Genomic DNA, 14,214 nt, shown 5'->3' with positions numbered 1-14,214 from the left:
CTCCGCCCTCTGCTGGCGGGCAGTTCAAGCAGGCAGCTCCAGCTCCCCAGCCTTTAGGCCCCAAAGAGCACACTGACCAGTTTGCTCAAGCCCATGTACAACTCACCAGGGGCCCATTCCTACCCACTGAATACGCTTGGGGCAAACCAGCTTAAAGTTTCCAGGACATCAGTTAGTCACCACGAATCGAATCATGGATTCTGGCCAGCAGGCTGCTTCCAGGGCTGGGGTCTGCCTGTCCCCTCCAGGGAGTGTGTGTGGGGTATCTGCCCACAGAAGCCTGGGTCCCCAGGCTGCAGCCCTCTTAATTCCACCCCCCCCAAGATGGCCAGGCAGAGGCCTATACACACACACAAAACAAGAAAGAGTTTTAATTGTAAAACTAACTTGGGGGTGTGGGAGGGGAATCACAGGACAGGAACCTGACACTCTGGCAGTGGCTTCTGTCCCCAGGCCACCCCACAGGGCAGGGGTTACCTGTCCCCAGGCGGGGGCAGAGGCTAGTGTTATAAAATGACAATATAAATAGACTTGTAGAAAACGGAGGAGTCCGGTGCAGTAGTCACTTGCTGCGGAGGCTTGTGGGGGTGGGGCTGACTGGTCCCCTTCCAGCAGCAGAAAGGGAGCATGGGCTCCCGGGAAGGCCACTCTTCAGACATTCATGACTGACCCCCACAATGGCTCAGGGGGCGGGGGCTGGGTGCCAGGCAGGTCTCAGAGATCGCTACTTGCATGCTGAGCAGAGTAAGCTGGACTTGTTCTGCACGTGCACACACGCACACACACACACACTCTCACACCCCTCTCCCAGTGTTCTCTCTGCCCCCAGTGACCCCTGCTGCAGGTTTCCAGTGCTGGTGGCTGCCTTCCTCCCTGGGGAGAGAGCACCAGGAGGGCCTGTCCTGGAGAGTGGGGTTCTGGGAGCCTCTCTTGCTCCCACAGGTCCCTGCGGTGTTTGAAGTCCAGAATCAAAACCAGAGCTCAGTAGTAGGGTCCACAGAGCCCCAGGGAGGAGTGACTGGCGGCTGGCAGGACGGGCTGGCTCCTACTGGCCTCCGGCAGGGCAGGACAACCCCAGGGGCTCTTTGGTTCAGGGCCAGGGCGCGGGCCTCATCTGTTGCGGTGCTGGCGCATGAGTGGCACAATGCTGGCAGGCGGCCCCGCCTTGGCTAAGAATGGGTGCTTCAGCAGCTCGGCCGCTGTGGCCCGCTGGGCGGGGTCACGTACCAGCAGGCGGTCCAGGAAGCCCTTCAGAGATGGCGACACCTGCAGGGAGGAGGCAGGGTCAGGGTCTGTGGTGCCAGCCCCTGGGCTGCTGGCACTTACTGCCTGGGGAGGGGAAAGGAGTCTCGGGGATCCACAGCTTGGCTGAGGGGTGCACGCTCCTCCCACCGGAGTCCACCAGAAGGCTCACGCCGGCTGGCCTGCCTCTGGAGGGTAGGGTGCAGGGCCCGTGGCTCTGCTGTTTCTGCGGTGTGGTGTCAGCGCAAGGCTGCGTACACAGACACCCGCGCTGGGGGCCGGGGACCAAGCACCCAGGGCTAGGAGCACTAATGCCACAGGACTGTCCACGCCAGGCCCTGTGTGCCGCCCGGCCATGTGCCTGCATACATGCACGCGCTGTCTCCCTGCCAGAGGGCCCACCTTGTGCAGGTTTTTCAGCCGGGGTGGCAGGTTGTCTCGAATCATCTTCATGGCTTTGAGGGGTGGCTCATTGAAGTAGGGGGGCTCCCCGTCCACCATCTCGATCACCATTACCCCCAGCGACCAGATGTCCACCTGGGGTGGAGGAAAGGATGGCAGGGCTGGGCTGCAAAGTGACAGCCAGGCCTCCAGAAAGCCCAGAAGAGGGACGGCCCCAGTTCTACCTCTGCCTCTTCACTCCTGGAATCCTGGACCAGAACACTTATGGATGGTAGCTAGCCACACCCCACTGCATTCTTCCTCCAGGAAGCCCTCAGAAGAGTGCTATTCACCAAGCACCCAGCCGCCAGCTCCCTGCTAACCATACCCAGGCATCTGCTGGCATCTCCCTCCCTTCCTGAGTTCCCAGAGGTGGGTTCAGGATGCCCGATCAGCAGATGGGACACAGGGATTGGCTCAGGCAGGCACACATGACCTAAGATGAGCCAATCAGAGCTAGTCACAGGCTTCCCTCAAACCATCAGGGAACCTAGTGGAGTTCACTGCCCCTGTAAGGGACCAAGATAACCCTGAGGAAATCAAGGCCAGGGCAGATGGCTGTCTGAAGCCAATTTACTGGAAGTTCACAGTTGTAGGGACTGAGCACCTTCCCGGTTTGGTTTGTGCTTGCTTCCTGTGACTCACAGGCAGTCCTTACTAAGATGTCCCTTCCTCTTCCAGTGGGCTGCTCCCGAGTCCTCCAGAATGTGCTTCTCAGGGTGCCTTACTCCTCAGCAGGCACTGGTTAAGTCCCCGTGCCAGGTAAGTAACAGCAGTAAGTAAAGCAGGACAGAGGGGGCAACTGGGATGGGTGGGGACTGTGGCCAGAACAAGGGCACACCACTGCTCAGCACCACTGACTGGTGGGGGGACATTTGGCCTCCTGTGCCAGACCTGGTTTCCAACAGAGGGTGGACACCGACATTTACGCATAAGCTCTCATTTTAAAATGTCACAGCAGCCAGAAGCCTGCCCACGTGCAGCCTCTGCACCATCCTTCTGGGCGGACTAATGGGCACTTCTGTTGAGCATTCTTTTCCCACTGCCAAGCCCCCAGCCTGGCTCAGAACTAGTAGTCAATCAACAACGAGCAAATAAATAGTGCACACACATGCACACCCTACCTCCTCTTCTTCGAAACCATCCCCCAGGTGCTCCCCCGTCAGCAAGACAGCTGGGCTACCACATGGCTCACCTCTGGTCCATAGGGAAGGCGGGAGATGAGTTCAGGGGCCATCCAATAGGGTGTGCCGACAAGTGACTTCCTCCGTGGCACCTCCTTGCTTACTTGGGCGCAGAACCCAAAGTCGGACAGCTTCACCTGAGGTTGGGGCAGAGGCAGCAGGTCAGAGACGCCAGGGCGTGTCTAACGGCTTGGCCTCTGCCACTCTGGCTCCATCCTGCAGCCCAGACACCAGGGCTGAGCTCTGCAGCTGGACTGATGGGTGATCCTGCTGCCTGGCAGGGGCCACCAGGTGCCCTGGGCCTCTTGGGAGAAGTGACTGGAGGCCTGCAGGTGCCACAAGGTGGGAAGGGGCTGAGACAGGCCTGCTCTAAGAGCTGCCGTCCTAGGCCCATTTCCCTGGAGGGAGTGTGTCTTCAGTTTGCAGGTTTGAGAAACAATGGACCTACCTAGTATGTGTGTGTGTTCCAGAACCAGGGATCAGGGATTTACACCATGCTCGGAACTGTGGAGGGCCCTTTCAGACTCTCACCCCCAGAAAACACCCACACACCACAACTTCAGGAAGCTCTGGCTGTCCCCTAACATCTGCATACAGCCTGGGCTCTCTCCTGGGCTCCACTGATGGGGGGGTGTGGGCGGGACACTAAAAAGGAGGAGTGTAGTCACTGACTTCTGCAGAAATGCAGTGGGCTCAGGGCTCTCTCCACAGAGGGTCTCAAGCTGCAGAGCACACACTGTGTCCCTGCTGTCTCTCAGGCTGGGCCAGGAGACATCCTGGAGTTGATGCATGAGTTTTTTTTGGGTGGGAATTTGAATTCAGGGCTTTGCACTTGCGCTGTACCACTTGAGCCACACCTCCAGTCTCCATTTTGCTCTGGTTATTTTGGAGATGGGGTCTCTCAAACTATTTTCCCAGGCTGGTCTTAAACCATGACCCTCCTGATCTCAGCATCCCAAGTACCTAGGATGACAGGCACAGCACCCGATACATGACCTTTCTAGTTTATGGCTCCAGGCCTCCCTCCCAGCACTTAGTCCTCCATGAATATTGCTCAGCTCCCTGAACCTAGGGCTGACCCAGTGGGCACTTCGGGCTGTCATTAGTGCTATCTGTTGTTGCCATTTAAGTATGCAGGGGCCTGGCGGAGTGGCTCAAGTGGTACAGCACCTGCCTAGCAAGCATGAGGCCCTGAGTTCAAGCACCAATGCCACTAAAAAAAAAAAAAAAAACAAAAGTATGGAGGGAACAATGTCAGCCAGTTTTCGGTCACTGTAACAAAATACCGGAAGCAATCAGCCAACAGAGAAGAAAAGGGGTAGGCATGGTTAGCATAAAGATCATGGCCCCATGAGTACAGATGCAAGCCCAGCTCAGGCATGACCCCAGATTCAGAACACCAGTCCAAAAGAGGGGAGACAGCCTACCCTGACTGCTTGGCTGGGAAGCATTGCTGAGGCTGTGGTCCAGGGCTAGTCAGCGCCCAGCTCTGTGCTGACAGGACAGCCCCACCGACCTGGGTCCCCATGGTGACTGCTCTTCCCGTCCCTGGACAGGGCTCAGCGCCTGCCTTCCCAGCAGAGGGGCCCGCCTGCTCACCCTGCCATCGTGGGTCAGGAGGATGGAGTCACTCTTGATGTCCCTGTGGATGACGCCCTGGGCGTGAAGCACCGACAAGGCCTGCAGCACAGCCAGGCACACGGCAGCGATCTGCTCCTCATTCATCCTGTGCGGTGGAGGAAGTGACTGGACAGAAGGATGTGGCCCTGCCTTGGGGTGGGGAGGGCGTCCAAGGAGCGGGTGCCCTGCCTTGGGGTGTCAGTATCAACCCTGGGGTCTGGCAGCACTGCTCACACGAGGCCCTGCCTGGGCGGCCTGGGGGCCTTGGTCCTGTACTAGGGGAGGTGGAGGGGCCCGATTCCAGCGGGATGGAGCCACCTGCAGTACCTGGTGTGGGTGACGATGTCAGTGAGGGCGCCTCCCTCCAGGAACTCCATCACCACCCAGAGCTCGTCCCCCACCAGGTAGCTATTGTACATCTCCACCACGTTCTCGTGCCGGTAGTCCCTCATAATGACCACCTGGGGGAGGAGCAGAGCCCGGCCTTGGCCTTCACACCCAGCCCAGTGGCCTCCCACCAGCCCCCCTCAAGCCCCTCGCTCCTGCTCCTAGGGCTGCTCCCTGCTACTAAAGTCAAGCAGCCCTCACACCCAGCTTGAGGCCTGGCACCTCCGTTCCGGGGTGCAACCTTTACCCCACACACCACCACACTTTCCCATCCCAACCTCTGACTGGTCCTGGCTGGTCTCTGAGGGACCCTGATGATCAGCTGATGCTGGGAGAGAAGGGAAGAGCGTCTAACACAGGGGTGAGACCAGAGGGACAAGCGGTTAAAATAAAAGGTGTGTGTGTATGTGTGTTAGAATGATGAAGAAATCCAGAAATCCAGGAGCAAGGACTGGCAAGGGAAAGGCCTGCAGGCTTTGGGGACACAGCCTCTGGGGACCAGTAAGCATGGAAAGGGAGCCAGCCCTGCCTAGCTTCCAGTCCAACCTCTGCAGCCTCCTGCATTGGAGCCAAAAGATAATTCTCGTAACAGGAGGCTGTCAAGAGCCGGAGCTGGAAACTGGACAAACCCAAATGCCTAGCTGGAGGCTGGATGGAAAAGGGCCTCAAAGTTTGGCAAAGGGGCCAGGGCTCTTATCCTGAGGGCCCAGGAGGTGCTGTGAGGGTCTGAAAAGCAGGGATGGGGACATGACAGGCCTGAATGTTGAAGACTCTTTGGCTGTGGTGTGGGGAATGTCCAGAGGATGGCCAAGAGGGGACCTGGGACAGGAGCCTGAGGGTGAGAGGATGAGGCCTCATGGAGGCAAGGGCCAGGGGCGGTCAGCATCAGAGTTCCAGTACGGAGTTTGGGACCTGGAGGGAGACAGGTTTGGAGGGGAGACTCTGCAAGGCCAGGTGAGAGTCGGTGGGGGAGGCTGCGATGGCACTGGGATGGGGGCAGAGGAGTGGGTACTGGGAGGACAGAGGCAGGAACCTTCTGCTGGGCCGACCTGGCCCAGGCAGTGAGAGGGCCCAGGGTTGGGCTGTAGCCGCCTGCTCCCACCCTCACCCACCTCATTGAAGAGCAGCTCGCGCCGCTGCTGCTTGCGCAGGTCCATTTTCTTCACGGCCACCAACTTGCCTGAGCTGCGTACGGTGGCAATGCACACGATGCCTGTGGAGCCCTCGCCGATCTTGATGAAGTTGTCCAGGTAGGAGCGAGGGTCCCCTGGGTCCACCACCAGCTGCAGGGCAGCCCGGAACTGCTCATGGGACACTCGCTGGGGCTCTCGCTGGGGTGAGCGGGGCCCAGGAGGTCCAGTCGCAGGGGGCACGGCAGGGGAGGCAAGGGCATGGGCTGGAGGGGCCAGCTGGGGCTCCGAGGCATGGGGGCCCAGCACACCAGGGCTGGGGGTTCCACGGGCTCTGGCAGGAGGCCGGGAGGACTGGGGGGCAGCCAGGCCCCCTGCTGATGGCCCATTAGGAGCCATGTCGTGAGTCTCCCCCTGAAACAGAGGAAAGAGGCAGCCGTGAGGTAGGGTCGCCCACTCTCTCCCTGAGCTGAGGGACAGACACATGGGTGGTCAGGATGAGCGATGACAGGCACTGGGCCAGGGCAGGTAAGTGGGGGAGGGGGGTACAATGGGCAGGGGATAGTGGGGTCCTGAGGTGGGAGCAGGTTACCTGGGCCCCCCGGGGTGGGTGGTCCGTGTCGGCCCGTGGGTATGTGTTAAAGGGCCTGCCAGCTGCCAGTTTCGCTCCGCTGGCCAGACCGGCAGGTTGGGGGGTGCCGACGTCAGGCCCGGAGAGGGGACGTTTGTCCCTGGAGGACTCCTGGGACCCTGTTGGGCCCTCCTTGGAAGACTTGGGCCTCTTCTCCGGCCCCACCCGCCGCCTGTCACCGCTGCCACCACCCGCCTCATTGCGACTGGTGGCCCGGCCTCGGCCTCCAGCCTTCTCTGGGGACCCTCTGGCCGTGGGGGCCCGCTCCTCTGGCATCCCATTTTCCTGGCGGGGGCGGCCGGGGGGCGGCGGGCTGTCTCTCCGTAGGGAGTTGGAGCGTGTCACCGACATATTCTCAAACTCGTCGAGCAGCAGTGTGAGGGCCCCATCCTTGGCACCTTTGCTGCCCCGCACGATGGTCTGGGGTCCAGGGCATGGCAGGGTGGGGGCCAGGCAAGGAGGGGACACAGTACGGGCATCCAACACAGAGACAGGACAACACAACACACACACAGAGACAAGACAGAGACGGAATGAAGAAATGCTATGGTGGTGATGGGTGGGCAGGTGGGGAGAACTGGGGGCCCCACAGCCCCCCGGCACTCAACCACGGGTGAAGGAAGTTCCGCAGCCAGGCTGGTGGACCACACTGGGGCTGGCTGGCACCCCTGAGAAGCACCCTGTCTTTCCCTGGCTCCACAGACTGAGGGAGAGCCCTGGTCTGTGGGAGGGAGAGGCCAACCCAGCCTGTAATCAGCCCTGGAGAGCCACAAATTACAGGCCTCTAGGGCTAGGGCTGGCGGCCCTTCTTCCCCTGCAGGCTGCCAGGGTCGTTAACCCCAACACTGTGCTCTCTGCTCCCCTGGAGGCTGAGGGTCAGGTGCAGAGAGAGTGAGAAAGGCCTGGCCTTAAGGAAGAGGGCAAGAGGCCCTGGGAGCCACGTGCAAATGTGATGCTTCCCCACGCTTGCTGGCTGCATCCTGGCCTCCGAGTCATGGCCTTCTTACTGTTCCTCAAACACACCAGACACGTGCCCCCCACTCAGGGCCTACGCACTACTGTTCCCATGGCCTGGAACTTCTCTCTTCCCCCAATGTCCCCATGGTTCCCTCCCTCCCTTTCCTCCTTAGGTCTTCGCTCAAAAGTAGGCTTGGCTGACAATCTTGCCCCCACCCCAGTCTACCTGCCAGCCCCGAGGTGGGGGTGAAGCTTAGTGGTAGAGGCTTGCCCAGTGGTGTGAGGCCCTGGGTTCCATCTCCAGAACTGGGGTGCGGGTGACAAGCCAGCCCCTGACTCCCTGCTTCCTTTCCCCCAGGCATGTACCCCAGCTAACAGAGTATGTGTGGGTCTGTCCATTGCTCTGCTTGGAGAACAGTGATCCTTCCAGTCCTGCTACATCTCAGCCCCTAAAGCAGAGGCTGGCACACAGAAGGGACTGAACCAGTGGGGAAAGGACTGGGAAAGGAGAATGGGCCCTGATTGCTACCAGAAGCTGGCACACAGGGCCATGGGCCCAAGGCTGCGTCTGACATGCAGAGAACCACACTCCACAAAAAGCGCCTGTAGGCCCCAGAGCCCCCGCTGGCCTGCTGCTGCCCTGCTCTCTGGGGCACTGCCTGCCCGCTGTAAGTGTGGTACTGCCCAGGGAGCCCAGGAGAGCAGTGAACACCTGTTCAGGCTTTGGTGTTACAAGGGTCAAAAGGGCCCTGGGAAGATTGAGGAGTCCCAGCCAAGGGTAGAAAACCCAAGGGTCCCCGGGGTCTAAGGCAAGGACCAGCCCAAGAGGCCCCTTTGTGTGACTTAAGATAAGGGTCACTTCCTCCTGGGGGATGCTGTAGAGGGCTCCTGCTGGTGAGTGGACAGGACTAGATTTCTGGAGACAAGTCTGTGAGCACAACCTGTAGCCAGTGGCCCAGGGCTAAGCATGGAATGCAGTGAGGGTATACAGATGGTATACAGAAAAGCCTGTAACCACTTCAGTTGGTATATGGAGTGAAATGCCAAACTTACAGCCTTGGACATGAAGACTTGCTTTGATGTGTGGCACAGAAGCCAAAGAACTCAGTACCCCGTGGACACTGAAACACCTCAATGGGCCCAGAATGAGACCGGGTACTGTGGCTATGTATGGTCACCTCGCTAACCCTGGGCCTCCTCCTGGCCAGGTCTGGGACCAGAAGAGGATGTCATTTGCAGGCTTTCCTGACTCCACCCACCAGGGACAAACTTGGTAACGCCAGGTTTGGCCCTTACCAGGTTTGGCCTTCTGGCTGCAGGCCACACCCAGGCATGGGAACCAATGTCACAACTCTCACAACTTCATACATGTGCGTGTGTGTGTGTGTGTACAAGCTGGGCCCTTGGGTTGGCATGGGCAGGCGTGTGGTGACGCACCTTGGGGGCCCCAGGCTGGATGGAGGTAATGCAGGCAGGGTCGACCAGGGGCTTGGGCCGCCGAGCCGACTCCTCGATCAGGCTCTGCCACTGGCGGGGCAGCCCTGTGAACTTCTGCTCATGCTGGTCGAAGCCAGTGTGCACACGGTGCTCAAAGTTGGAGGGCGCTGAGATCTCCACTCGCTTCTTCCTCTTCCCGAACATGGCTCTGGGGCCTGGGCTCCTGGTGGGTGCCTGCAGGAAGGAAGCACTATTGGTGGCGGGTCAGCAGTCGGTGGACACTCACCCAAACCTGCCCAACTGCCCTGGTCCCTGCAGCCTCCCCTCCCACCTGGACCACCAGGGGGCAGCAACTTCCTCTTGCTTCCACAGCCCTGGCCTGCTCAGAGCACTTGTGGCTCTTCCTCATTTAGGGTCATGGTCAGAGTCCTCCTTCTAGCCCAAGAAACCCCACACAGACCATGTTCCCACCCCTGTCTCGTCTCTCCTTCACATCACATCAGTTTTCATACCTCAGGGGCTTTGAATGGGCTGATTCTTCTGCCCAGAACACCGTTCCCCAGGGCTCCCTCCCTCTTTCCCCTCCTTTAGTTCTGAGTGGCTGGTGAATCCTTTCCCAGCCACTCCAGTTAGAGCAGCCCATGCCGTCCCGTCCTGTCCAGTCCTGCCAGGCCCCCACTGACTCACTTTCTTTTCAGAGCAATTATGTGGTTGGTTCTCCTGTTCACTAATCTGGCGCCCCCTTCCCCACTAGGCCAGTGCCAGGCCAGGCCCACCACTAGTCTCTCCCTGGACAAGGCACACTAAATGCTCAGGGAAGAGCTCAGCATGCCACCCGGCTTCAACCAATGGCTACTGCCATGTGGGCACCAGGTGCCCTCACCCACCTTCAGGGCCTGGACCTGCAATCGGGCACTTAGAACAGTACCAGCATCAAGGCTGAGGGGAAGCTGAGGGTGGCACCTGCTGGGAGCCAGGTGGCCAGAGCATAACTCCCTTCGCCACCCTGTGATCCTTCATGCCACAGAACAGCCCCACAAGATCGCTGTGAGGGATGATGGCGCAAATGCAGGTCTGCCAGGTGGGTGGCTATAATTATCAGAATGGTCCCTTTGGTGTCCTGCAGTATCCCACACAGCCTAGTCACACACACCTGGTCTGAGGTTGGCTGGGCTAGAAGTGCCCTTGGGCAGGTGACGTCTCCTCTTGGGGTCTTGGGTCACTCATCTGCAAAATGGGAGAAAGACCTGCTCATTCCTTCATTCACTGACTCACCAACAGGCCTCTGTTGGCCGGTGTCAGGAATACAGGGTGATCATCCAGATAGCTTTTGACCTCCTGGGGTATCCATGGGGCAGGGTGGGGGTGGGGGATGCAGAAAGACCTGTCCTAGATGGTGACAACCCAGAGTGGTCAGGGACCTGCAAATGGCAAGGGGTGGGGGGAGGCTAAGGGAGGTGTCCCAGGAGAAGGGCACAGAGGTGAGGTCTAAAGGACAGGAGAGGTGCTGTTGGGACTTCTGTCTTGTTCCCAGAGAGCACCCCAGTGTCTGGCACAGTGCTGGGGACAGGCTAGGCCCAGCCATGATGACAAGTGGCTGCCATCCTGAGAGAGCTGGTTGGAGGGGGAGGGGGGCAGCCGAGCCCAGAGATGGAAAGCCAGCCAGGGAGCCAACTGGGGAAACCGGTTTGGCAACTGGAGTCCAGTGGGAGGCAGGTGAGGGCCCAGCAGTCATCCTGTCTAAACTGGTCCCAGGAGGCCCTGAGTGGTCAGAGCCACCTGCCCAGGACTCTCCCCTAGCTGGCCCAGATTCTCTGCTTGCCCAGGCCAGATGCCCAGATGTGGGCTGGGGCAGCCAGGCAGGAAAGGTACCTCTGGCTTCTGCCCCAGCCAGGAGCCCTCTCTCAGGGTCTCCCTCAACTCAGGTTCTTCCCATGCCTGACCAGTCCTGGGAGCCTCAACTTGACCTATCTCCTAGTCTTCAGTTCCAGCTCCCAGGGCTGTCCCCAATAGTCCCCTACCTCCCCAGTGTCCTCTGCATGGCCTCACTCTGGGCCAAACATCCTGTGGCCTCCTGCCATCTGTGTCCAGTCTGTCCTTACTTTGAACTGTTGGTGATGCCTGTCACTCCCCACCACCACTCCCAGGTAGCTCCCAGGCTTCTGCAAGAGCAGGGCTAGTCATAGGATCCCTTAGTAAACCCAGGGTGGGAGGGCAGATCCTAAGGTGGGAGGAGCTCAGGATAGAGATGGGCAGGGCTGTATAGACAGCCTGCCCACCCATAGTGTAGAGTCCCCACCCATCACCCCCAGTCTTGCCTGCTGGCTGAAGCCACGGGTGACCCTGCAGGGAAGGGGAAGAGGGGCACACCTCCGGATATCTGCCCTGGCCACCCCTTTCCTCTGGGCACTGCATGGAGGGCAGGACAAACAGAGGAACTGGCCATGTTTATAATGACCAGGCAGGGGCCCCACCCAGGCAAGCTCCAGGCTCTGCCACCACCGCAAACTACTGACTTGTGAGAGGGCTGGGTCCCCAGGCCAGCTCAGCTCAGAGCTCCAAAGCCAGGCAGCACTGAGCAAGAATTCCAGCTCACTGATAACATTGTGCATCCTCACTTCTCTCTCTGTGACCTAGGATAACCCAACCCAGCCCACACCACGAAGCTCAATGCATGGTCCTCGTCAAGCAACTCAGCCACTCTGTGCCTCAGTTTCCCACTCTGTTAAGTCAGCGAGGACAGCATAGTTTGACAATGAGTGGCACAGAACACAAGTGAACACAGTGCTGCAAGCGGGGCCCAGAGTCACTGGGACTGGAGTCAAAGCAGACAGCACACAATAAACACTCAATGCCAGACACCATGACAACAGCAACCAGCATGAACTGTACACCTACTGTGTGTGTCCCTCTTCTAAGCACTTTATCTAGCATCTCTCGTTTAAACTGTGCTCTTGGCTCAGGAGGAAGGGGCCATTACAAGCCCATGCCACAAACAAGGAAATTGGCAGAGAGGGCAACCCAGCTTGTCAGGTGACACAGCAGGAGTGGCAAGGTGGACATCAGACTCTGGAGCCTGTGGCAGCCACTTGTGCAGAAATCAGGGTGTGCTAGGTAGGCCCTGCCACCCTGTCATAGGGGCTCTCATGGCCCAACTCTCAGATGAGAAACTGAGGCCCAGGGAAGGCAGGCCCCTATCCAGGGTACCCAGCCGGGTTGGTGAGAAGCTGCCAGAATTGGAACCCAGATAGTTGGGCAGCAAAGCTCTGACCCGCCTGTCCAGAGCTGTGGCCAGGCAGTTGGTTCTGTCTGTTATTCTGGTCTCCAAGGCTGGTCCTGCCCACTGTTCTGTCTTCTCTGGCCATGCCCAGACCTTGCCTTTACTCTCTTGCCCTTGTCTGGGGGAGCACAGGGACAAAGGGGAAGGAGGGGCTCCTATGTGGCCTGGCCTCTGCAGGCAGTGGCAGGCAACAAAGTGGGAAAGTGGGGTGCCTGGCCCCCCTCCCAGGGCTGCTTATCTGCCTTTCCTGAGGGCCTTTGACAAGACAGACTGCAGCAGAAAAATGTTTAAAAACCTGTCCCTGCCACCACATGTGGCTCACCAGAACTCAGTTCCAGTACTTCTGGCACTGACATCATCCTTGCCACCTCGAGGGGACCCACGACCTTGGGCAGACGCTGAGGTGGAACTCACAGATTCTGCAACCTCGGTGCAGTGGCCTTCCTGAACCCCATTTTACATACATGGAAACTGAGGCTCTGAAGTCACCCAGCAGAGTTGCTTGGAGACTGACTGATCTCCTATAGATTCCATATCCTTTAAAACCACCCACCCTGCTGGCCCCCCAACTCCTCCTCATAGTCAGAGTCCCTGCGGGATCCGTCCATTACCTCACCGCCAAGCTCTCCTCTCCTCTCCAATCCTGGCCCCCACTCTTCAGTCCCTCACTCTGCATGGCCACGTGCCCCCCCTCCAGCTCATCACCAATCCCAAACCCAATCCCTCAGTGGGGTTGTGCTCCCCCCAGCGGCAGGCAGGGCCTCCACCCACCGTGTGGCTTTTCAGCCTTTCTCTGCACTACTTTCTTCACTTGTCCCATACAGATGGCCTATGTGCTGTGTACACGTGCCTGTGCCTGCTTAATTCTTTTGTGGCTGTCTCTGCCCTAGAAGGTCAGTGCCACAAGTCTAGGTCACCCGTCCTTGCTCCTGGTGCACCCCCTCCCCCTTACAGCACTGTGAGCCACCTCAGGCAAGGCCTGACAGTGGGGAAAGTCACAGAGGGTGACCCAGTGACTGCAGGGAACAGAGTCTAGAGGTAGAAGGGAGTAGTGTGGAGTGCAGCCAGGGGACACCTCTGAAGTCCAGGGTCTGATGGGAAAAATGAGGCACCCTCTGTACCCCACTTAGAAACGCTTACTTCAGTTTGGGATAATCTCTTGAATTCTTTAGCATGAGACAGTCGAACTTTCCGGGCACCCCTGCACCCAAGTGTCTGTTCTCTACCCTCTGACCTTCCAAGAGGAGATAGTGGCCCATCTCCCACGCCAGGTTATCACCCCGGTGGCAGGGCAAGGTACATTCGTGCATCTGGGTTGTGTGCAAATGCTGTGTGTGCACCTCTGGCCCTCGCCCCCACCCTGGCTTTGAAGCAGGCAATGGATGGCAGTGGTGCAGCTGGAACCAGGGCCCAGGTAGGTACGAGGCTCGAGGCCGGGGTCCTGGTCTCCCTTCAGCACCACCCAGAAACCCCATCAGGAAGAGACAAGGAAGAAGTGTATGCTTGTGGTCTCCAGGCTGGTCCCTTACTTACCTTCTACCATGGTCTTTATTGACCAGCTCTGGGAAGACCCAGCCCTGACTCAGTTTGCCCCACCCCCCACCTTCCAGGGCTGGGCTGTGACAACAGAGGGACACCTGGCTCCCTTTCACAGCCCACAGCAGGCTCCTTGCTGCCACTCTACTGCCTCACTACCACCAGGCCCAGCCACACCCCTGCCTCCCGCTCCTAGCCTAGCTCCTCCAAGGTCTCTCAAGATCCCGGAGGCCACGTCTGTCAGCCCCTTCTTTTTTTTTTTTTTTTTTTTTTTTTTATAAATCACCAAACTAGTTTGTTGTTGTTGTTTTCGGTATTTTTTATTGTTTTTTTCATGGGACTGGGGTTTGAACTCAGAGCTTTTTACTT

The 14,214-nt window shown here is 58.8% G+C and overlaps 1 protein-coding gene across 4 annotated transcripts in view; it reads right to left on the bottom strand.

The window, feature by feature from the left end:
- Positions 1–353: 353 nt before the first annotated feature.
- Pak4 (p21 (RAC1) activated kinase 4) overlaps positions 354–14,214 on the bottom strand; it is a 40,469-nt gene continuing 26,608 nt past the window's right edge. For 3 of the 4 annotated variants that reach the window (XM_074058398.1, XM_074058400.1, XM_074058399.1), the window contains exons 2-10: positions 10,183–10,256; positions 9,030–9,263; positions 6,597–7,055; positions 5,987–6,418; positions 4,815–4,948; positions 4,467–4,593; positions 2,879–3,004; positions 1,645–1,779; positions 354–1,266 (exon numbers count right to left, since the gene is read on the bottom strand). In XM_074058398.1, the coding sequence (XP_073914499.1) occupies positions 1,111–1,266; positions 1,645–1,779; positions 2,879–3,004; positions 4,467–4,593; positions 4,815–4,948; positions 5,987–6,418; positions 6,597–7,055; positions 9,030–9,233 (1,773 nt within the window). In that variant the 5' untranslated portion in view covers positions 9,234–9,263; positions 10,183–10,256 and the 3' untranslated portion in view covers positions 354–1,110. The remainder of the gene's footprint in view (positions 1,267–1,644; positions 1,780–2,878; positions 3,005–4,466; positions 4,594–4,814; positions 4,949–5,986; positions 6,419–6,596; positions 7,056–9,029; positions 9,264–10,182; positions 10,257–14,214) is intronic. The other variant, XM_074058401.1, reaches the window with a different exon arrangement.

The sequence above is a fragment of the Castor canadensis genome, chromosome 16 (genome assembly GCF_047511655.1).
Source record: "Castor canadensis chromosome 16, mCasCan1.hap1v2, whole genome shotgun sequence".
Classification (NCBI taxonomy): domain Eukaryota; kingdom Metazoa; phylum Chordata; class Mammalia; order Rodentia; family Castoridae; genus Castor; species Castor canadensis.
The sequence above is the reverse complement of the archived record's forward strand: the minus strand, read 5'-3'. Positions and strand labels throughout refer to the sequence as shown.